Genomic DNA, 22,909 nt, shown 5'->3' with positions numbered 1-22,909 from the left:
AGAGAGATTTTCTTAATTTTTAGATAAAATAATATTAAATATCGAGTATTATATTAGATCGTTGTGTGGAGAGGATTCCAATTCTGCACAAAAAGAACGGAAGGATAATCCTTATTAGCTTGGATACGAGGTACTTAGTTTTGACATTTACGAGATAAGGAGTATAAATCAAAATAGTGAGAAAATTAACAATTAAATTTCGGTGATAATTGCACGTATTTGAAAAGTCTTTTTTAAATCTAAATAACCTTATTTGCTTGTTGAAGATAATTATTTTTTTTCTTCATATAGTTACTCTAATTTGCTCGAGAACGACAGAAAGAAAATGGTCAGATTGTAACTGTCAAAGTGTCAAGAGACCATAATTTCCTACATAAGTGATGAGAAACTAGTTATGACAAAAGTTTTTTATATTCATCACTTCTATATAGCTACATTACAGAATTTAATACGTAAATGTTACGGAGTATTTACCATACTTGCTAAGTCAATTCTATTAAAAGATGACATGATGACAAATCCCGCCCGCATTGTATTGCCTCGGTGACCCCTTTTTACGGAAAAAAGTCATTAAAAATGTACAACAAAAATAAAAGTTAAAAAAAAAAAAAAAAAAAAAGCAATTAAAGGTACGCGTAATAAAAGATTAAAAGGTGTACTAGAAAATGGCCAAAGCTAGTAAATTGCAGAAACATAAGCATGTGCAAAAGCAATGTGTATATGGAAAGTTCAAGACTTGAGTCATAAATAGTCAAATAGACAAAATCAAAGGTTGCATATTTGCATGAGAATTAGACTTATCTAATCTGTCTAACGTGAATGAACCCAATTATATTATCGTATTTCGTAAGTCTTACTTAAGAGAGTCTTAAAATACTTTTAAATTTTCAACCATTATTTAATAGGAAAAAAATACACCAATAGATAGAAAGAACTACTATAAGTCTACAATGTTCTACTCCTCCGTCCCTATTATTTATTTAATTATTTTATTTATTTATTTACTTTTTATAGTAGGAAATTTTTTTATCGATAACATACATTATAATCCACTTGTCCTCTAATAATAATACCCCAGAAATCAACTAAGGGTTATTGAACATCCCATCTGATGGGGCATATTCTGCACCGCTGACCCAGTCAACATATTGAGCAAGGTCAAGGGTATCCACAAAGAAAGTCAACGACTCGAGACGTCTCTAGCCGACGGAGCCCATCTACTGTCACTTGGGTCTCGGCGACAACTAGTACCGGGGCACATATCCGCGTACTCATATCCAAGACCCTCGGCGAGCCCGCCACAGTCCATCGGCCGAGGGTACAAACGGTCTTTCCACCGAGATAGCCACATGGCCACTTGGCCACTACGTGACAAAAGGTGAAGGCTATAAATACTCCTCAACCTTCGTTGAGGAAAGGATCCACAAATTGACCTAATAACCACTATTCATCTGGTAATATCTTCCTTATCTCTCCACAATACACTCTTAGCCAAGTTACAACAACTTCTCTCTAAGTTTCCGACTTGAGCGTCGGAGTGAGTACGCTCGGCCAAAGCCGAGCCCTCAGTTTGTTCATCGTTTCAGGAGACCGCAAGGAGGATTCAAGCAAAGACATCATTCTACGGGCTACGAGTGGTAACAAATATCTGCTCTGGAATTAAACCCGGAACACCATCTATAGCTATAAAGTCAATGATGATCTCCTCATTTTGGGTGTTGCTCATTCGATGTGAATACTTAACCATAACATACATAATCAAGCTAAGTTAATTAGACATCAAATCAACAAAATAAGAAATAAATTTAAAAATTGACCTGAGCTCGACCCTACTCGATACAAATCGACAATCATTGACCTGAGCTCGACCCTACTCAATTTTTTTTAACTCGATACGATATTGACTGGATAAAATTGACGATCCGGCAATGTTATAAGCTTAAAATTGATCCATATGAAAGGGCTTTAGTTGATATGTACGAGTATTTGACTTAATAACAAGGTAGAGTAATCATATAGCGGTGAAGAAGAAAATTATTGGTAAAAAAAAAAAAAACGTAATGACAGTCAAACCCCAAAATTAAAAATAATATTACCCAAACCCAATCTAGTATATCAATTTGCCCAATATAATCTCACACGATAATGACCAACCTGAACCCAACATGGCATAAAAGGTAGGTTGATCCGAAGTAATCCGACCCGACTTTAATTCAAATTCCCTGACCCAATTGCCACACCTCTAAGCATGAGCTAAGGGAATTTAATGGGCTATGTCTGCAAATGGGCCAACATTCATGACAAACGTTCCAGGCTCCATATCACCATATGAACTATATCACCGAGAGCGCAGTTACAACTTACAAATTGCTCGTACCAATTAAAAAACATTGTTGAAAATTTAAAAAACATAATTCTAATGTAGAATTATACTATTAATCACCATACTACTCAACTCCGTCTCATTCATTTGTTTCGAAGAGAGGCAATATATCATATTGGTCTCTATCAATATAAATTTAGATGACGAGAAAATAGCATACTAACAAATTTTTAAAAATTGACGACGTATATATCCAAATTTTTATACACAATGATCTTATGAAAAGTCATTCCAATTTCGGCCATGATCGTATTTTATTTGATTGGAGCCAATCTAAATTGCTCGAATTTTCTCAAATATAAAAAAAACTATGGAAATTTTAATCAACATAAATAAACACATTACGATCCAAAACATAATACGTCTGGTATAATTAGTTAACTATTGAATTCGGCCAGTATTACCATTTACGGACCGAATTCAGTAGTTAATAACGTCGATAATGCAATTCTAGAAACCAAAAGCACACAAAATATTAGTAGTAGTCGTCATCACGGCTTATAGGCATATGGGCAAACCTGAAAGCTAAATCGCTTTCCAAAACATCATCAAATAGAGATTCGGTAACCCCATCAGTGTTTAATCGGTCTTCGACGTTTCTTGAAACAATCTTCCCATCTTTCCCGATAGCAAAAAGGTAACTACCGCTCTTATAGTCTTCAGGGAAAAATAGCGTTTTCTTGAAATCTGATTTTGATTTAGCCGCGATCCAAGGAGGCATATATGGCCACGACATTTCTTCAAAATTAAAACCTGTACGATATTACTGTAATGTAAGACTTTTGCAGTATAAGCCATATTACTGTAATGTAAGACTTTTGCGTATTTACAAAAAAAAAAAAAAAAAAAAAAACAAGAATTTGTGATTAAAAGATGACATGATGAGTTGATGACAAATCCTAATAGTACACCTTAAAAGACAAATCCCATCCGCATTGTATTGCCTCGGTCACCCCTTTACGGAAAAAAGTCATGAAAAATGTAGGGAGTTGCTTTTTGTAGCCCGTGTTTTATTAGTATCGCCCAAAATAGAACATTGACTTTCCAATTCTACCCCTAATCTACCTCAACTTTTGACTTTCAAATTATACTTCCATCTCTTTTTTATTTCCAACACAATAAATCAATTACGTAACGTCTAAATTTTCAATCATAAACGCCGACAATTCACAAGCGAGAAACGAGTAAATTAATCGGATTTGATCATACACTTTCTTCAATTTTCAATTTCAATCTTCATCAGTAAGTTTTTTTGTTTATGCATATGGAGTAGAAGACGCAAAATTATGAAATGTTGTTTAACTTTGGACGGAACTTTCGGATTGGGTTACCGTCATGCTATTTGGGTGGCTGGTAGCGAGTGAAGGGGGATGTTCATGCATGGTTAGTGAGATAAAACCATGGTCAAATCGTGCCGTAAACAGTAAACACGTCGTTCCCCCACTTCCCCTGGTTTTTTCATGTCCCCATCACGACATCTCTACGGCATCGTCATGTACTTTACATGACAAAACCATGGCTTGGTCGTTTTTTCTACACGACATGACCACGACCTCGTCATCTGATTCGAACGAGACAACCACAGTCTCGTCCTCTAATTTACATGACACATCATTTTATACGGTATCCATATGACACAGTCATTTAAACTCGTCAAAGAAATACGATACTACAACAATGGTGAACATCTCCAAAATACCAGTGGTATGTTGTCGTGCAAGCTAAACGACAATTCCGATGGTGTGTCGTGCGAGGTAGACGATAGTTTCGTTGCCATATAGTGTTGCAATTAACGAAAGGTCCGCTGTTATGTCGTGCAAGACCCCTTAATTAGCGAGTTAATTGAAACAATCAATTACCAATGATTCAACAAATTGTCGGGTAATTACAAATTCAATTACCCTATTTCATTGATGTTTCACCTAATAACCGTTTACAACAATTAAATTATATGAATTGAAAAGAGATGTGAGTAATTTAACTTAAATTGTCGTCGTCAAATGCCAAACTGTTAAAAAAAAAAACTGAATTTGAGTAGTGCGGTATTCAAAGGATTTGAGTACGTTGGTAGTAGCGTTAATTTTTTTATTTTCTAAGAAAATAGATAGGTTCTTAGTGATACAAGGAGCATTTTTGTGATTGTTTAATTTTAGAAGGGTATTTTTGTAAATTACTCGGGCGATATAAGTAAAATTCGGGCGACAAAAAGAAAAAGTGAAAATGTACTACAAAAATAAAAGTTTAAAAAAAAACAATTAAAGGTACGCGTAATAAAAGGTGTACTAGAAAATGGCCAAAGCTAGTAAATTGCAGAAATATAAGCGTGTGCAAAAGTAATGTGTATATGGGAGTAGGTCTCCTCAGAGACGATCTCTTAATAAGTTTTATTGACAGATTATTGTACAATTTTAAGAAAAAGTGGTACTAAAAATAATAAAATAGGTATAAATCATGATTAATGATAAAATGAGTACATTTATTATGTAAATAGGTACGAAATTATTATGTGACGATCAATAATAAAAAGGGTACAAAATACAAATAAAAGGGTACGAAAGATTGGTCTCTCAAGATCGTTTCTTCCAAGTTTTAGTGAAGTTTTAGACTTGCGTCATAAATAGTCAAATAGACAAATCTAAGGTTGAATATTTGCAAGAGAATTTTAGACCTATCTAATCTGTCTTAACATGAATGAACCAAATTATATTTGCAAGATCGTAATCTGTCTTAACATTTTCAATATAGGAAAAAAAAATACGAATAGATAAAAAGAACTACTATAACGTTATATTCGTTCGTCCCTATCATTTGTTTAGTTAAATTTTATTCATTTATTTACTTTTTATATTAGGAAAGTTTTTTATCGATAATTTTGATCATCACATATATCATGGTCCACTTGTCTTCTAATAATAATACCCCCAGAAATCAACTGAGGGTTATTGAACATCCATTTATAGCTATAAAATCGATATGATGATCTCCTCATTTTGGGTGTTGTTCATATTCGATGTGAATACTACTTAACCAGAACACATAATCAAGCTAAGTTAATTAGACTTCAAATCAACAAAATAAGAAATAAATTTAAAAATAAACCTGAGCTCGACCATACTCGATACAACCCGACAATCATTGACCTGAGCTCGACCTTACTCGGATTTTTATTTTAACTATGGAAATTTTAATTAGACATAAATAAAAACACATTACGATCCAAAACATAATAAGTCTGGTATAATTAAATTAACTACTGAATTCGGCCAGTATTACCATTTACAGACCGAATTCAGTAGTTAATAACGTCGATAATGCAATTCTAGAAACCAAAAGCACACAGAATATTAGTAGTAGTCGTCATCACGGCTTATAGGCATATGGGCAAACCTGAAAGCTAAATCGCTTTCCAAAACATCATCAAATAGAGATTCGGTAACCCCATCAGTGTTTAATCGGTCTTCGACGTTTCTTGAAACAATCTTCCCATCTTTCCCGACAGCAAAAAGGTAACTACCGATCCTATCGTCTTCAGGAAAAAATAGCGTTTTCTTGAAATCTGATTTTGATTTAGCCGCGATCCAGGGAGGCATATATGGCCACGGCATTTCTTCAAAATTAAAACCTGTACGATATTACTGTAATGTAAGACTTTTGCAGTATAAGCCATATTACTGTAATGTAAGACTTTTGCGTATTTACAAAAAAAAAAAAAAAAAAAAAAAACAAACCTGTACGATACTCAATGACAACGCGTTCCACCATTTGTCTATTCCAACAATGTTCCACTACGTGTTTTTCAACACCGCGCAGTGGAACAAACACAACTTCCGAACCCATGGCCTTAATATTCTCATAATTCTGGATCAGCAGACGGTAAAGCTTATCTGCTCCCGAACCAAAGTCAAGGTAAAGAAGTACGTTCTTGCCTTGAAGTTGTTCCTCATTGAACCCTAGACCGTTCTGCGTTAGACCATTTTTGAATACTAATGATGAAAAAACCGGGGGGAGCGATCTGAGATATTCCAACCTACGTTTTAGAATAGATGTTCGAGTGAAGGGATATTCATTGATTCCGAATTTCTTTATAATTTCTATTCCATGAAGTTCACCAGATTCGCAATTAGGTGGTATAATGATAAGCTTTTCTTCAGGATACCAATATCCTTGGCCAAATATACGCCACAGTCTGCGACAAGACTTACTGTTGTAGTCGAACAAAAACCAGGATTTGATATTCAAAAACCTCATTGCATTGCAGAGTTCTGTATAATACAAGTTTGTTTCTTCGGAAAAAGACATACATACCAACACAATCTCCAGCTCTTGATTTTTTGCTAAGCAATTATCGTGGGCCTTTTTTATTTCTTCCATGATACTCCTGTTAATGCACAAGTACAATCCCACGTACTTCCGAGACAGGTCTAAAACACTACAGGCTACATCGGTTTCAGCATGAAATCTGCGGAGAACAAGAGAGGGATCGCAACACAGAATATCTCCGTAAAGGGATAAAGGAGTCTTTAATTGATCATCATTAACACGGTCTTTGTTAAACGGGTGCATAGGATCCAATCTCGATCTCAATACCTCATCTTGTGTATAAATATCATGCAAAGTGCTACCGAGAAACGGGGCCCAGTCGGACCCATGATAGAAAAAATATTCAAGAGCTTCGTCCTTATGCAAAACAATTCCATTAGGATCGACCAAAATAGCAGAGTTACCGTCGTCCAAACCCAGGTTGGAGCCGCTAATAGACGAGCATATATATCCACGCGTCTCAAAATCAGAAAAGGGTATAGCAAGGCAAGAGAACGCAGAATAAAAGTGATCGAAAGCAGCCTTTTGATTATAAACAACATCAGTTCTCATCTTAGCAACCACAATCATCTCAAAAGGCGGATTTTTTTGAGACAATTCGTTGTACGCCTCAATTATGGCACGGCATTTTTCAGCAGAATCATCGTAACTGAGAATAGGCACGGTGAAACAGCAAATAAGAAGGTATTTTCCGCGAAGAAAATCAAAACCAACATGTTCGTCAATTTCACCGTAACCTTGTTTAAATCGTACTAAGTGAGTCGTCTTACCATGATTCGACAAAAACCGTCTAAATCTGCCTTTTATTTTCTTCCCTTTCGTAATCTTAGTTGTTTTACGTTTCGTAAGGTTCGAGACTAGATTAATCCCTTCTTTGTCCGAATCTACATTCATCGCTTCCGAGTCGTCACACCCATAACCATAAGTTTTTCTAATTTGATCCGCCTCGGACTCGACGAAACTCCAAGTAGCATCGGGGAAAAACATCCTTGATAATCAACTGAATCAATTAAAAATTTAATTTGAGATCGAAATCCTGAATTTCTGCCCTAATTGCTTGCTAGAAAGCTAGCTCTTTGAACAACGGCTTATATATATACAACAATACAAGTTCTTATCAACCCTAGTTCAAACAAAAAATTTGACCTGACCCATGTCCTGTCTATTTAAGGTTAATACAATAAACAACAACTCTCTTATGGTCTGTTCTAGCTAGACCTGTCAAACGGGTCGGGCTCCGAGTCGGATCAGAATACGAGTTGGTCAAATATGGTCGGGTCGGGTATTACGGGTCGGGTCGGGTTAGGTCGGAATACGGGTCAAGAAATAGTTTTTAACGTCTTTTTTAAACGATTTTTTTAATTTTAATTTTTTTTAAAAAAGTAAAACATATTTAAAATTAATATTTTAATCATATTCAACATTTACATTAATTATATTGACATAATTATTAAAATAAAATTTTTTTAATAATTATTTATTATTAAATATTATAAAAGATACTTCATATAATATTGACTTTTTGGTTGAGTTTGTAATTTTAAGTAAAAATAAAATAATTTTTTAACTATATTTTTAAATATAATATATAATTATTACTATTTTTAATAAAATTCATGATTTTCCCTTGATCCAACGGGTCGACCCGCCTGGGTCGGGTCTCGACCCTAAATAACGGGTTATTTCGGGTTCGGGTCAAACGGGTCGCGGGTCGAAAAAACCGGGTTTGTAACCCTAAAAAACGGGTCGGGTTTTCAGGTCGGGTTGAGTTTTAACAGGTCTGGTTCTAGCCTATAACATAAGACTGACCAATAGGAAAATATTCCAAACTAATCATTAAATTGTATTAGTATTTTAATTTTATTTTAATAACTCGATATCTTATGAGTAATACTGACATATTTAAATAGGTAAGTTATCACTATGCATTAGGTTATCAAAAAAAAAAAATTACAAATTTATCAATTAATTTTATTGGGTTTTTTGTAATTGGACTTGTCTTACCCATAGAGTGGTCTTATATAACAATCTTTGTACGATAAATAAAACACATAAACCCTGGCTATGTTGCTCGCGTTAATTTAAGGTCGGGACATGACCTGATGAGTCGTCCTGTTGTATCAAATTTAAGTTATTTATATTATAAAACATTAAAAAATGGGATAATAATTAAAAAAATAATCTTTAAAATATCAACCAGCGAGGACTTGACCGAGCGTAACTAGAGGTCGAAACTAGGGAATGCAAGGGTGTTAAAAGTTAAAACTCGCGAGTGACAGCTTTATTGCTTTATGCCTTGTGCACCTACATGGCTACATGACTCGAATTTGGTCTAAACCAGATGGTTTACATAACCTGAAGCTAAAGAAATAAAAGCAGGTAGCAAATTGCATTAGGCGATTCAGCTAGGTTGTCGCGATAAAATGTATATATACAGCATTTACGCCACAGAGCACCTGAAATCCAGATGGTTACCGTGAGCCCTGAGATTAACTAGTGAGGAGTTGATCGAGCTTAACTGTCTTTGGCTTTTGTTGGTGATTTAAGAGTAATTACCGGTTCATTTGACGTAATTAAGATTGGTTTACTGATGGGTAATTTCTAAATAATATAATACGAGTTCGGGAAGTACGGAGTGTACGCTCGTATAATTATTTACGGGATTGCGGAATAGTTTTCGTTCGAATAACTTTGGCAGTAATTAAATTCCGCGTAATTTAAATGCTTTTAATCTTAATTTGTGAAGAGTTACAAACTTACAACCCTTCACAAATGCATCCCCCTGTTTCCCTGACACCCAATCCTTTCTATATAAATAGAATAAGGATGAGAAAAAAAGTTACAAAAAAATATAATCTTCTATCTAGTGCATCAAAAAGAACGTTTAACATTCTACACAAAATATTTTCCATATTACGTCTCTGATTTTTGTGCCAAAAATCAGAGGGCACCGTCTTATCTTAGTAGAAAGTTCGATTATACTCAGGCACTGTTAAGGGTCGAATTATTCTATTAGGAAAGCGGAGTCGATTCGGTGCAGTTTTATTGTCAATTCCTTTTTCGTACATGCTCAAAATCTAACAGCTTTGTGGTCCTAACCGACTCAAATCAGTTCTAAAAACTCTTAATACGATTGTTTACACACAAAAAAAAAAAAATCTCGATTGCTAGTTGCATTCAGTAGAAATTCAACTAGAGAGACGAGATAAAACACAAAAATTTACGAACTTTTTTTTTGATTAGGTACATGAAGAAATGCAGATATTTCCGGAATTACCTGTCGTAACTCGTAACCTGGATCCAATTGAAAAGACAAATATAAACATATATAACTCTGATAGTATATCAGTAGATGATGCAATTTACTCAGACTACAAAGTATCACGATACATTCGTTTGATAACAACCATCAAAAACGAATACGACAATCATACGTAAATTGAAGACATAACTTAGATTATCATACAAATCTAGGAACCAAAAGCAGGCAATAAATTACATTAGTCTTCGAATAAAGGCATTTCAGCTAACGCATAAGCTAAGTCGCGTTCCAAAACATCAGCAAATAGAGATTCGGTAATCCCATAAGCGATTAGGCGTCCTTCAACGTCTCTCGAAACAATCTTCCCATCTTCACCGACAGCAAAGAGGTAACTGGTTTTTTTGTCTTCAGGAAAAAACAGTTTTTCCTTTATACACGCTTTAGCTGCTGCAGAGGGAGGCATAATAGGCCATGGCATCTTATCCAGGTCCTCACATGGATCGTCCCGGTCCGTGTACTTTATGGGAGCAAACACAACTTCCCAGCCATTGCACTTGATTACGAAGTAATACTTGCTCAACAAAGTTTCAAGGTCGCGTTCGTTCCACGCAAGGTAAAGGAGCACGTTCTTACCTTGAAGCTGGTTGGAATTGAACTCTTTACCTTTCTTAATCAGACAGTTATTATTATTATTATTATTGAATAACGATGGAAAAACCGGGGTGAGCGATCTGACATATTCCAACCTTCGTGTTAGGATAGCGGTACGAGTGAAGGGATATTCTTTGATTCCGAAATTGGTTATGACTTCTCTTCCACAGAGGTCACCGGATTCGCAGTCAGGTGGTATAATGATGAATTTTTCCCCGGGACAGACAGATCCCCGGCCAAATATACGCCACAGCCTGCGACAAGCTTTGCTGGAGTAGTCGAAAATAAACCATGATTTGATATTGAGACGTCTGAGGGTCTTGTAGAGGCAGTTATAATACGAGTTTGTTTCATCATAAAGAGACATGCATACGAGCACAATCTCAAGCTGTTGGTTGTTTGCTAAGCAATAGTCGTGGGCCGCCTTAATTTCTTCCATGATTTCCCCATTAATGCACAGGTACAATCCTACATATTTAGGGGACAGTTCTAGGACCGTAGAGAATTCATCTACGTCTACATCAGGTTCAGTATTAAATCTGCGGAGTGTGTGACTGGGATTACATTGCAGAATATCCTCGCTAAGGGATAGAGGCCTATGATGATCCTCCCCCTTGGTAAACGGGAACGTAGGGTCCACCCTGGACATCAATGCCAGGGTGGAGTACATAGGATCCAACTTAGACCTCAATACCTCATCTTCTGTATTAATCGCATCCAAAGTGGTGTCGAGAAAGGGAAACCAGTCGGAACTATAATAGAAAAAATGCTTAAGAACATCATCGTATTCCTGCAAAATAATTCCCTTGGGATCGACCAAAATGGCCGAATCAGAGCCACTGCTTATAAAAGCGTGTAAATAGGTTCGCGTCTCAAAATCAGAAAAGGGTATACCAAGGCAAGAGAAGGCAGAACAAAAGTGATCGAAAGCCGCTTGTTGATTATATAAAACATCAGTTCTCATCTTAGGTACCAAAACCATCTCAAAAGGAATACCAATTCGAGATAACTCGTCGTATGCCTCGATTATGGCACGACAATGTTCAGCATTGACAGTAAGCATAGGAACATTGAAACAGCAAATAAGGAGGTATTTTCCTAAGAGAAAATTAAAATCAACTTGTTCGACTTGACCATAAACACCTTTTTTAAATCGTACCAAGTGAGTCGTCTTACCATGATTCGATAAAAACTGTTTAAACCCGAACTTTAATTTCTTGCCTTTGACAATCTTGGGTGTTTTAGATTTGTTAAGGTTTGAGTCCGCCTTAATATCTCCTTCTTCGTCCAAATCTAGCATAATCCCATTACCGTAAGTGTTTTTAATGTGATCCTCCACGGTCAAGGAGGTTTCGTCGTCTGGGTTCGATATAACTTGAGTTTTATCGTATCTAGTTTGAAAAATTCTCCGACGTATGATTTCAGTAGGAGAAGGGAAAAACATCTTGACCCAATTAACTGAATAAATTAGATATTGAAATCCGAAGCTTCTTATATACTCCCTCCTATCCAGGGGTTTTCTTCCCTATTTCCTTATTCGGTTATTTAGGTTTTATTTCCTATTCCTCCGTATTTATATGTCAACCTAAATATTCTAAATTTTCTTGAAGATTTTATCATTAACGAAATCTTTATCTTTTATATTAAATTCATCTCTTTGTTTATTGTAGATTTAGTACTGTATCACGGCTAATGTATCTCGTTATGAAAACGTTTTTTTTTCTAACGTGTTGTAGAAAAAAAAAACGTTTTCAGGATTAAAAAATTATCTTTAAAATATCAAATTAAATAAAAAAATCGTGTAATGTTTGTCATTTAATAATAATTATTGAAATAATATGGAGTAATATTATACTAAAATGTAAACCGGAAATCAGCGGAAGTTAGTTACTTAATACACTGGTTTGCTAACTTCTTGTGTAAGACGACTTTACAAAAGCATTTGGAATTAAACAATGTTGGCCCAAGAATAAATCGAAAGCAAATATGATTGTAGTTCATATTAAACTCCCATACAAGAGAAAGAGGTGGTTGGCCAACAGAAAAAAAATATAGATGACATACAAATAAATGCTGCACAGATATTTACATATTTAAGATTTGCCAATTTCACATTAGGGAGTACAGTAGGGTTATCTATGAAGAAGAAGAGCAGCTCCGACCAAACCAAACCATAACGTGATAGCAGCCCAAAATACTCGATTGTTTTCCCAGCCATCGGGGGTTTTCACCTTGAGGACATCGCCAAGGTAGTCTCTGGAGGACGGAAGCTGACTTGTTGTTGAGCCCCCGATTACTTGACTCCTGTCCTTATCCTTATCTGTCCAAGTCGATGCATAGCTGCACCAAACATTGGCACTCTTTAGGTTTCCATGCTTTCCAGCAGAAATTTGAATTATAATGTAAACAATTGCAAGTGAAACAGTGAAACGCGGTCCTGAGGATCTGACTGAGCTTAACGGAGCTTAAATAAGGTCGAAACCCAGAGAATGCAGGGGTGTTAAAAGTTAAAACTCACGAGTTTCAACTTTATTGCCTTGTGCCTTGTGGTCCTATATGACTCGAATTTGGTCTAAGCTACATGGTTCACACTTAAAACAAAAGCACGTAGCAAGTTGCATTGGGCAGAAATTCAGCTAGGGTAGAGATGGAAATGGCAAGCGGGCCGGCACGCTCAGCATGGCCCATGGCCCTTTTTGGCATGTCACGGGATTGGGTCGTGGGGCAAAGTTTGAGAAAGATGACAAGGTACGCTTGGACACGCTCAAAATACAAAGAAATAAGGTTGAAGTGAAGAAATTGCTTGGGCAAGCAAAAGCACGGCACGACACGCCATGGGTCGTCGCTGTCCCTGGCTGCCATTTCATTTCACTAGCACGGCATCTCTAAGCTGGGCCGTGCAATTTTCTTCTCCAAGCAGCCACTTCCATCTCTAAGCTAAAGTGCCGGGATAAATTTTCTCTTTTTTTTACAGCATTTACATCTTGAAATCCTTCGAGCTTCTCATATTTCAATATGGGGTTTAACTACTAAGTGAGATTGCCACAAGCTGACTATCTAAAGTATGTTAACAGTTAACGAATTCAGCAGCTTATAATTCCGTCTTCCTAGGGTTTCTATGGGAGTTCCGTCTTAGTGTTATCTTTGCTCCTTCCTTCTTTGCTCAAGGCTACTCTACGACTAGGTTTGTAGGGCTGTGGTCGGTGCTGCGTTGTGTGTTGTGGTTGGCTTTCTTTTCTCTTGGTAGTATTAGGGTTTCATACAAGGGTTAGGAAAGGAGTGCTATAAGTTTTGGTAGTATTAGGGATTCTTACTTTTAGGGTTTCTTGTTTCTTTCTGATTCTCGTGAAGCGATTCGTATGGAGCACGGCAATTGCTCTAAGGGGAAAGGAATTATGAGGGAGGAAGTAGGGGATGGTAGGGATGTGTTCGAATGGGAGGTCGGGGATATGGAAACTCAGGCAACTATGGAGCGAATTCTGGTGGGCAAGGTTTGGGCATCGAAGGCCATTAATGCGCGTGCTGCTGTAGACACGATGCTTAGGTTGTGGAATCCTTCAGGGAAAATTATGGGTAACGCATTGGATGTAAGGGAGAAGACGTTCATATTTCGGTTTGAGGAGGAAAAAGACAAGATTAAAGTTATGGAAGGTCAACCATGGCACTTCGATAAGTTCGCATGGTGCTTTAATGAACCAGTTGATGAGGGTAAGGTGTCGGATACTCCTCTGTTCTATCTTCCTATATGGGCACGCATATATGATCTTCCTATCAAAGGACGGTTGAATGAGGAGAACCTACGACGGCTGGGTATGCAGTTAGGGAAGTTTGTAGCGAAAGACGATGCTCCCTTCCCGGAGATGGAGAGGGCAGTTAGGGTTCGAATTCTTCACGATGTACGGAAACCGCTTCAGGCTAGTGCTAATGTACGGATGCCCAGTGGAAAGGTTACGTCTTTTGAGGTGAAATATGAAAGGTTACCGTTGTTTTGCTATGGGTGTGGTGTATTAAGGCACGGTGCTAAGGAGTGTGAGGGGGGACCTTATGAGGATGAGGAGTTGAAGTTTGGTAATGGGCTACGAGCGTCACCACGTAAGGGTGGCAAGGCTGGGGTTGCGGAGGGGAGGAGGACAAGTAGGGATTTGCGGCCAGAATTCGAGGAGGAGTTCTTGAGGAGTGAACATGAGATGATTGAGAAGCTACGTAAATTCTCATTGTCGAGTAAAGCTAAGTCACAAATGGAGAAGGATGGGAAGCAGCTGTGTAGCGTGTTAGGGGATGCTGTGGGAGGAGGCTTGTGCGAGTTCGGGGATGCAAGGGGAGGCTCGTTACGAGGGGTGTCTGTGGCTGGTGTAGGTGTAGGTGTAGGTGGAGTACCTAGTGGAGTGGAGGGGCGTATGGGTTGTGTGAAAGTGGCCGGGCAGAGTGTGGAGTGTATTGGAGGTGGTGCTGACAGTGGAGGGGAGAGTGCTGGAGATGGCCATTGTGTTCAGGAGGTAGTTAACAGTGGAGGGGTGGAGAGAGTGGTGGTGGAGGGTCAGGTGAAGGAGAAGGGTGGAAGGGAGAACTGGTGCGGAGTGGAGAGGGGCAGAAGTGCGAATTTGGGAGGAGGGGATGTCGTGGGAGTGGGGGTGGATGAGGAGAGCGCTCAAATCGGTTCGAAGTGGACTAGGCGTGTTAGGCAGGATATTTTAGTAATCAAAGGAGATGCAAATAAGGGTTTGGCGGAGGGGGGGTTGCTGGTTAATAATAAAAGGAAGGGTGGTTTGGAGGTCGAGGATGGGGATTTGGCTGGTAAGAGACGACACATTGACATGGGTGTATGTTCACCTGAGGCGGAGGTTGAGGGCTCTCAACCCCGCCGGGCATTATGAATCTTTTGAGCCTTAACTGCAGGGGGCTCAACCCCGATGCAGTAGGCGGCTTGAAAAGTCTGCTCAGGAGGGAGGAGGCTAGTGTGGTTTTTTTGTGTGAGACTAAGTTGAGTAGTAGAGAGATGCAAAGGGTGTGGCGTAGGTTTGATGGGTACACTAGAGTTGCTGTGGATAGTGTGGGTCGAGCTGGAGGTCTGGCGTTTTTGTGGCGAGGGGATGTTAGATGTACACTTCGGAGTGCGTCGGTGCATCACATGGATTTTGATGTTGAGATTGGGGAAGTTAAGTGTAGGGTTACTGGTTTTTATGGGTGGCCAAATGTGCAGGATCGGCACATCGGCACCTATCCTGGGATCTTCTTCGTCTCTTAGCTTCGGAGTCGACGGGACCTTGGCTGTGTGTTGGAGATTATAATGAAATTCTTTTTTCTAGTGAGATGAGAGGAGGAGAGCGTGCCCAATGGCAGATGAATAATTTTAGGGATCTTTGTTGATGAGTGTGGTCTTCGGGATTTACCCTCTGAGGGTTATGCGTTCACTTTTGATAATGGACAGAGTGGGGATAATAATAGACAAAGCAGAATTGATAGGGCTATGGTTACGGATGAGTGGTTCGATTTGTTTCCTTATAGCCGTCTTTTCCATCTTAATAGGGCGTGGTCTGACCATGCACCCTTGAGGGTGGCCTTTGATAGACGGTTGAGGGATGAGGTTGTGCCGAGGAAGAAATTTCGTTTTGAGCATGTGTGGGTTGGGGAGGAAGGGTGTGAGGATACGATTAGGAGAGCATGGGAACGAGATGGAGGGGATGTGCTTGAGATGATTGAGAATTGTGCTAGGGAACTTCAGGATTGGAAGGGGATAAGTATTGGGAAGGTGGTTAAAGAGTTGCGGTCTAAGCGGGTACGGCTTAAGGAGCTCAATGAAGGAGGAGTGTCGGCTAGGGAGGTGGATGAGAGGAGACGGGTGGTTCGGGATATATCTAAATTACTGAGGCAGGAGGAGCTCTTTTGGAGACAGCGGTCCCGTGCGATATGGCTCAAGGAGGGAGATAAGAACACGAAATTTTTCCATCGGAAGGCTAGTCAAAGAAAGCAGCGGAATCATATTCCCAGGCTAGTTGATGATTGGGTAAGATAGCCGAGAGAACCAGGAAGTAGCGGATGTGGCGGTTGGGTATTTTTATTGTTGTTTACTTCGACGAGACCGTCTGATTTTGAGGATGTTATGCGTGGTGTGGAGGGGCGTGTTACAAGAGAAATGAATGATGGGTTGCGAGCTCAGTATACTGGGGAAGAGGTTCTGCAAGCTTTAAATCAGATGAATCCTTTGAAAGCACCGGGGCCTGATGGGATGAATGGGTTATTTTTCCAGACCTATTGGCACATTGTGGGTCCGTCCGTTATTCGTCAAGTTTTGCGTATCCTTAATGGTGCACCAATACCAGGTAACATGAATCTTACTCATATTGTTTTGATACCTAAGAAGAAAGCTCCGGATAAGATGGTCGACTTTAGGCCTATAAGCTTATGTAACGTGTTATATAAGATTGTGGCTAAGGTTCTGGCTAATAGATTGAAGCAGTTTTTAGGGGCTATAGTCTCTGAGAATCAAAGTGCGTTCACTCCTGGTCGGATTATTACAGACAATATTTTACTGGCCTTTGAAATGTTTCATTATATGAAAAATTCGAGGGGAGGTGGAGGGCATATGGCCCTTAAATTGGATATGTCTAAGGCATATGACAGGATAGAATGGGCTTTTCTGAAGGAGCTTTTGGTGCGCATGGGGTTTGATGATTTGTGGGTAGGGCGAGTTATGGAGTGTGTGACTTCGGTGAAGTATGAGGTCCTTGTTAATGGTAAGCTTTCAGTATGATTTCGGCCAAGCACGGGGATTGAGGCAGGGTGACCCGATTTCGCCATACTTGTTTATTTTGTGCGCTGAAGTGTTGTCTAGTCTTGTTAGGAGGGCTGTGGAGAGTAACTCTCTTCATGGGATTCGCGTGGCTGTGACGGCTCCTGTTGTGTCTCATTTACTTTTTGCAGACGATAGTATATTTTTTGTAAAGGCGAATGAGACAGAGGCTATGAGAGTTAAAGGAATCCTTAGGGAATATGAGGCGGCGTCTGGGCAGGTAGTTAACTTTGATAAGACGACGGTGTCTTTCAGTAAGGGAACAAGGGTGGAGAGGAGGCAGCGAGTGGCGGCTGTTCTAGGGGTCCGTGTGGTTGATGTGCAGGATAGATATTTGGGTTTGCCGACAGCTGTAGGGCATTCAAAGCAGGTGGTTACGAAAATTATACGAGACAAGCTTAGTAAGAAGTTACAAGGTTGGAGGGGCTTACTACTTAGTAAAGCATGGCGGGAAGTGTTGATAAAGGCAATTGCCCAATCAATTCCGACATATGCGATGAGTGTGTTTAAGCTACCGGCTAATTTTGTGACGAGTGCGTCTTTGTTGTCTCTAGATTTTGGTGGGGCTACGAGGGTGGGAAGCGGAAGATGGCATGGTTTTGGGATAATTTGTGTAGGCCGAAGAATAGGGGTGGGTTGGGGTTTCGAGACTTTAATAAATTTAATAGAGCTTTGTTGGGTAAGCAAGGGTGGCGGCTTCGATCGATGTGAACTCGTTTCTAACGCGGGTTTTGAAAGCTAAGTATTTTCCTTCTTCCGATTTTATGGAGGCCGAGTTAGGGACAAATCCGAGCTATACATGGAGGAGTATATGGGAGGCTAGGGATGTGATCAGCCTAGCTGCTAGGAAGCGAATTGGTAATGGAATGGAGACACGGGTTTGGCTCGATCCGTGGATCCAGGAATCGAGGTCGAAGTTCGTTCTTTCGCCATTAGGGTCTGCGGATGTGAATATGAAAGTTCTTAGGAGTTGATGGTGCAGGGAGGGCGTGCGTGGGATCATGACCGCATTTCAGGTTTGTTTCTGCCATTTGAAGTTGATAGGATTAAGCGTATTCGTATTAGTGAGAGGGATCAGCGGGATGGGTGGTGCTGGGATCTGACAAAGGATGGAAATTACTCGGTGAGGTCTGCCTATTGGGCGCAGGTTGAGGAGGGGGAAGAGTTGGTGGAGCAGTCGGACTTTGCCCGGGAGAAATGGCTTTGGAACAAGATTTGGAAAGTGCCGGTACTTCCGCGTATTAAAGTGTTCTTCTGGCAATTGTGTAACGAAGCTATTGCTACTAAGCATAACTTAGCTCGTCGGATCAGTGGGGTAGATGGTGTTTGTCCTATTTGCTCTTATGCTGCGGAAACATGTTTGCATGTTATCCGAGGGTGTGACTGGGTTGGGGGAGTATGGGATGGGCTGGGGTTGGATACAATGAGGGAAATCGATTATGATAATGTGAGGGAGTGGGGTGAGGCGATGATGAAAGAAGGGACTATGGAGGATTGTGTGACTCTTATGACTGGGTGCTGGGCGATATGGGAGGCGAGGAATAAGTCGATATTTGAGGGGTGCAATGTGAGTGTGCGGGCTGTGTTGAGTAGGGTAACGGAGCTAGTGGAGGAGATGCATGAGGCGGGCTCATCGGTGGAAGAGGGACTGGATTTAGTGCCCGGTGGGACGGTGGGGAGATGGGAGCAGCCGAGGGAGGGGTGGAGTAAAGTAAATGTGGATGCGGGGTTTGTGAGTGGACAGGGGTCGGGAATGGGAGCGGTATGTCGAGATGCAGGGGGTGATGTGAAGTGGTGCGTGGCAATGCAGACGATGATGGAGAAGGAGCCAAAGATACTTGAAGCTGAAGCGATTCTTTTGGGGTTGTCTGAAGCTCGAAGGCATGGCGTTGCACGGGTGATAATAGAGAGCGACTGTTTGAATGTGATTCAAGACTTAAAGAAGAGGAGCTCTGGCAGGAGTGACATTTTTCTTATTTATGACGATATTTACGAGTTATGTTTAGCTTTTGAGTCTGTTGAGTTTTTATTTGTTAGACGGCAGTTTAATAGTGTGGCCCATGAATTAGCTCATATGCAACCATGGCAGATAGGGAGAAGAATTTGGTATGAGGATATGCCTCGTAACATTAATGATCTTGCTTCTCATGATTTAGTTAATATATTTTAAAGCCCTTGTGGTTTTATTTCAAAAAAAAAAAAAAAAAAAAAAAAAAAAAAGCATGTTAACAGTTGATGCAAAGAAGCGCATAAGCTCCCACAACAAGCTTGAGATAAAAATTTACCAACCTTTTCAAGTTGATTAACGAAAGGAATGCAGATATTTCAGAATTTCAGATTTACCTGTCGTAACTGGATCCAATTAGAGGGATTGTAACCATCTCTTCTTGGGTGATCTTGATTTTAGGAGCCTGCATAATGTAACGAAGATCTGCAGCTTGTCGACGGATGCTGACACTAGGATGCGTTTGTTCCAATTGCCGATAAAGGGCGATGCATTCTGCATGGCGGTCATTGGCTGCATAAGCCATAGCAAGCCATATCTGAATCTGAAGAACAGGAAAGAGTATTAATAAGACCAACGTGTTCACGAATCAAGTAAAATGAACAACCAATTAACCATATTTGTTAATAACTTACTGACCTCCCCACCATAGAGTGTAGGTCTCGGAATGATTGTTAGTGCAGCTTCTAGAAACTCAATAGCCCGTCCATACATGCCTCTACCATAAGCCTTCTGGCCCAGTTCAAACATCTGTTTTGCAGTAGCTCTCCTTTCAGCTTGCTCCTTTGCCACCTGCAATGTCATAGAAGAAGAAAAAAGTCTAGTTAGCTGACGTCATAAGTCAAAATCATTGCGGAAACACAAAAAATTAATAAATCAACGCCTGTGACGCATAACCATTCCATAATTTGGACAAACACACATTTTTCTGGAAGCAAAAGCTTTGTCAGTTTGTAAGGCAAATATGTCGTATCAGTTTCAAGGTTGCCTCCAGTCATCAAAATCTACAGGGTACAACAAAAATAAAAAATCTACACAAAATTCAAAGGACAAAAGGACGTCAGCCAGTACAGCAGTCAAATATTAACCAATGAAAAATCTTAAAAGGGGAGGTGCCAAGGACCCGATGCTGAAGAGAGTAGTTCAACAACGCAAAGCAGCAAAGGTCAGTAGTCCTAATGGAACTTAAGCAGTTTGCCGTGTAAGAGGGAAATGAAAGGCTTCTGTAAGAGGAAAATGGAAGACTTCTTTTTCCTCCAAGTCAATTTTTGCAAACCATAGAGGTATACATACAAAATTGTTGCCTTCATTTTCCCTCAAAATCTCACCGTTTAAACGAACAGTTAAGAGTCTGAGCATAATCCAATTCACCAACAGAAAGGACAGAGGGGCTTGGTTATGTGATGTTTTCTAATCCAAATTCAGAAGAATAAATGATTTACTGTGAGCAAAGACATAAACCCCTACGGAACACCTATAAGTTCATCCTTCTCAAAATTGATCATAGTCTGTGAACATAACTACGATTATGGGTGGGGAGGGTAAACAATATAAAGTTCTTTGAGCGTTCAAACAGCGTGAAAGAGCTGGAGACTTTATCAATCTCTCTAAGCACTTCTCACACGTTACAAACTCGGTAAGTGAAACCAGCATATATGCTACCTTAAAGTCTGTTGGCTACAAACAAAAACAAATCCAGCATTTTGTGAATGAGACCGAAGAATCCAAACAAAATATTACGCATTATAATTTTGCAACATAACTCAGACGATACAATAATGACTAGCAATCCGCCAATCCCCATGCAGCAACCTAAAAGGCCATCTTCATTTCTATCCTTGCACATACTACTTCAACGTTTCCGATCCATGAAATTCTTCTCATAATTTTACAGCTAAAGCTTACATACGACGCAACAATCATATATGAATGTCTTCTATATTAACTCAAATTCTTACGCATCATCCTTGACTTTGCACAACAATGCAACATCAATGTTTACAAGTCAATGAGAAACAATACTTAAAAGTTAAAAGGAACCCCTGAAATAATATTTTTATACATGACAGTCATTCAGTCAATTACGAACCAGAACCAGAACCAGAAACTGCACAATCACTAGGCATTTGCACTGACAAATTACAGATAGCATTAAATTGTACAAGCATTACATATTTACATAACATTTCATACTCCCTGTCTCCCTCCCTCCGTCCAATCATTTGTTCGCTCTAGCCATTTACTAGGCAGAAAATCATTTTTAGCAACTTTATCTGTTCATTTCATTTCCATACGTTTGTTCATACTTCAGACCACATGAGATAAACTTCGAACAAACACATGAAAATAAAATAAATTGAAGCCGTATTACTTTTACACGACAAATAGATCAAACTGATTCTCAATTTACACACAAATGACTAATCCTAACAAATGAACACATATCATAGTATAAGACCGTTTCACAACTCAAATTTATAATACTATATACTATAATAACAATAAATGACTGTTTTTATCTATAAGCCGATCTTGCATAATAATTACTGAGAAATGAAATGCAGGTAAAGGTAAACAAATGACTGAGACGGAAAGAGTAATCAGAAATCGACCTTCTCGAGTTCTTTCCTCACACGCATCTTCTTCTCCTCCTCACTCTCTTCACCACCGCCACCGCCACCGCTTCCGCCACTCTCTCTCCCCTCATAAATCCTATCTTGAACCTCTAAAGCTTTCTTCTCCAATTCTCGCATCTCCTCAATCTCCATAACTCTCTTCCTCATCTCCGCCTCCCAATCAAACATCTCCACCTCATCCTCATCCTCGTTACCGTTACCGTTACCGTTACCATTACTGTTATCATCATCGCTGTAATTCGCGTCGAATTCCACCGCGTTCCTCTTCTTCGCGAACTTTGCAGTAAAAGTCCGATTTTCACCGCCGTCGGTAAAATCAATTCCCCACTCCTTCTCTCTCCTCGGTAAATTTAAGCTAAGTAAAACGTCGAAATGAAGTAACCGTAGAGTTTTACGGTTATCGGATGAGGTAATCTTTGAGGTAAGGTCTACTGGTAAAGCTAGGTTTCCGAGCACCGTCGCCATTTTTGTCGACGGTGATGTGAAATGACGATTTTACCCTTGGAATGATGAGAATAAGGGAGGAGAGAGAAGAGGGTTGTGAGGGGGGGGAGAAAGAGATATTTTATGCGAGGAAAAATGACGGTTTTGCCCTTGCAGTGAGTGAGGTGGATTGATGGGTGGAGGTGTAAAATAGTGTGGTTTAGAAGGGTATGACTGGAAATGAAGGGGCGGGAATTTTGGGTGGGTGTCGTGTGGCGGGTAGTGGTTTGGTGTTGCGTTGAAGGAAAGGATAGAGTATATAGTTACGGAAGTTGTACGACGTCGTATTCGATTGGGCTGACGAAGCACATTCTTCCCTTCGAGTGTTGGCTTATTGGGGCCGTTTATTCTTTTACCCAATTTCTAAACCTCTTTTCGG

The 22,909-nt window shown here is 39.5% G+C and overlaps 2 protein-coding genes across 2 annotated transcripts; both read right to left on the bottom strand.

Annotated features, from left to right (window-relative positions):
- Positions 1-5,670: 5,670 nt before the first annotated feature.
- On the bottom strand, positions 5,671-7,702 carry LOC141602324 (putative nucleoredoxin 1-1). Its single transcript, XM_074422627.1, has 2 exons — positions 6,112-7,702; positions 5,671-6,005 (listed from the first exon to the last, which is right to left on the bottom strand). The coding sequence occupies exons 1-2, from the start codon at positions 7,688-7,690 to the stop codon at positions 5,728-5,730; spliced, it is 1,857 nt and encodes a 618-aa protein (XP_074278728.1). The 5' UTR covers positions 7,691-7,702; the 3' UTR covers positions 5,671-5,727.
- Positions 7,703-12,586: 4,884 nt separating this feature from the next.
- Positions 12,587-22,835, bottom strand: LOC141598606 (uncharacterized). Its single transcript, XM_074418305.1, has 4 exons — positions 22,024-22,835; positions 20,051-20,203; positions 19,750-19,955; positions 12,587-12,956 (listed from the first exon to the last, which is right to left on the bottom strand). Exons 1-4 carry the CDS (start codon positions 22,510-22,512, stop codon positions 12,749-12,751), a joined length of 1,056 nt encoding a protein of 351 aa, XP_074274406.1. The 5' UTR covers positions 22,513-22,835; the 3' UTR covers positions 12,587-12,748.
- Between the last annotated feature and the right edge of the window lie 74 nt (positions 22,836-22,909).

Source organism: Silene latifolia, chromosome 9 (assembly GCF_048544455.1).
Source record: "Silene latifolia isolate original U9 population chromosome 9, ASM4854445v1, whole genome shotgun sequence".
In the NCBI taxonomy this organism is placed as follows: Eukaryota; Viridiplantae; Streptophyta; class Magnoliopsida; order Caryophyllales; family Caryophyllaceae; genus Silene; species Silene latifolia.
This window is presented reverse-complemented; position numbering and strand designations above follow the sequence as displayed.

Bases quoted from the DNA above. Each gene is read 5' to 3' on its own strand.
- LOC141602324 (XM_074422627.1), bottom strand. From the start codon at position 7,690: ATGTTTTTCCCCGATGCTACTTGGAGTTTCGTCGAGTCCGAGGCGGAT. The intron at 6,006-6,111 runs GTTTGTTTTTTT...AATATCGTACAG, and splicing joins TGTCATTGAGTATCGTACAG to GTTTTAATTTTGAAGAAATG.
- LOC141598606 (XM_074418305.1), bottom strand. From the start codon at position 22,512: ATGGCGACGGTGCTCGGAAACCTAGCTTTACCAGTAGACCTTACCTCA. The intron at 19,956-20,050 runs GTCAGTAAGTTA...CCTGTTCTTCAG, and splicing joins CTACACTCTATGGTGGGGAG to ATTCAGATATGGCTTGCTAT. The intron at 12,957-19,749 runs GTAAATCTGAAA...TGTTTGGTGCAG, and splicing joins ATTGGATCCAGTTACGACAG to CTATGCATCGACTTGGACAG.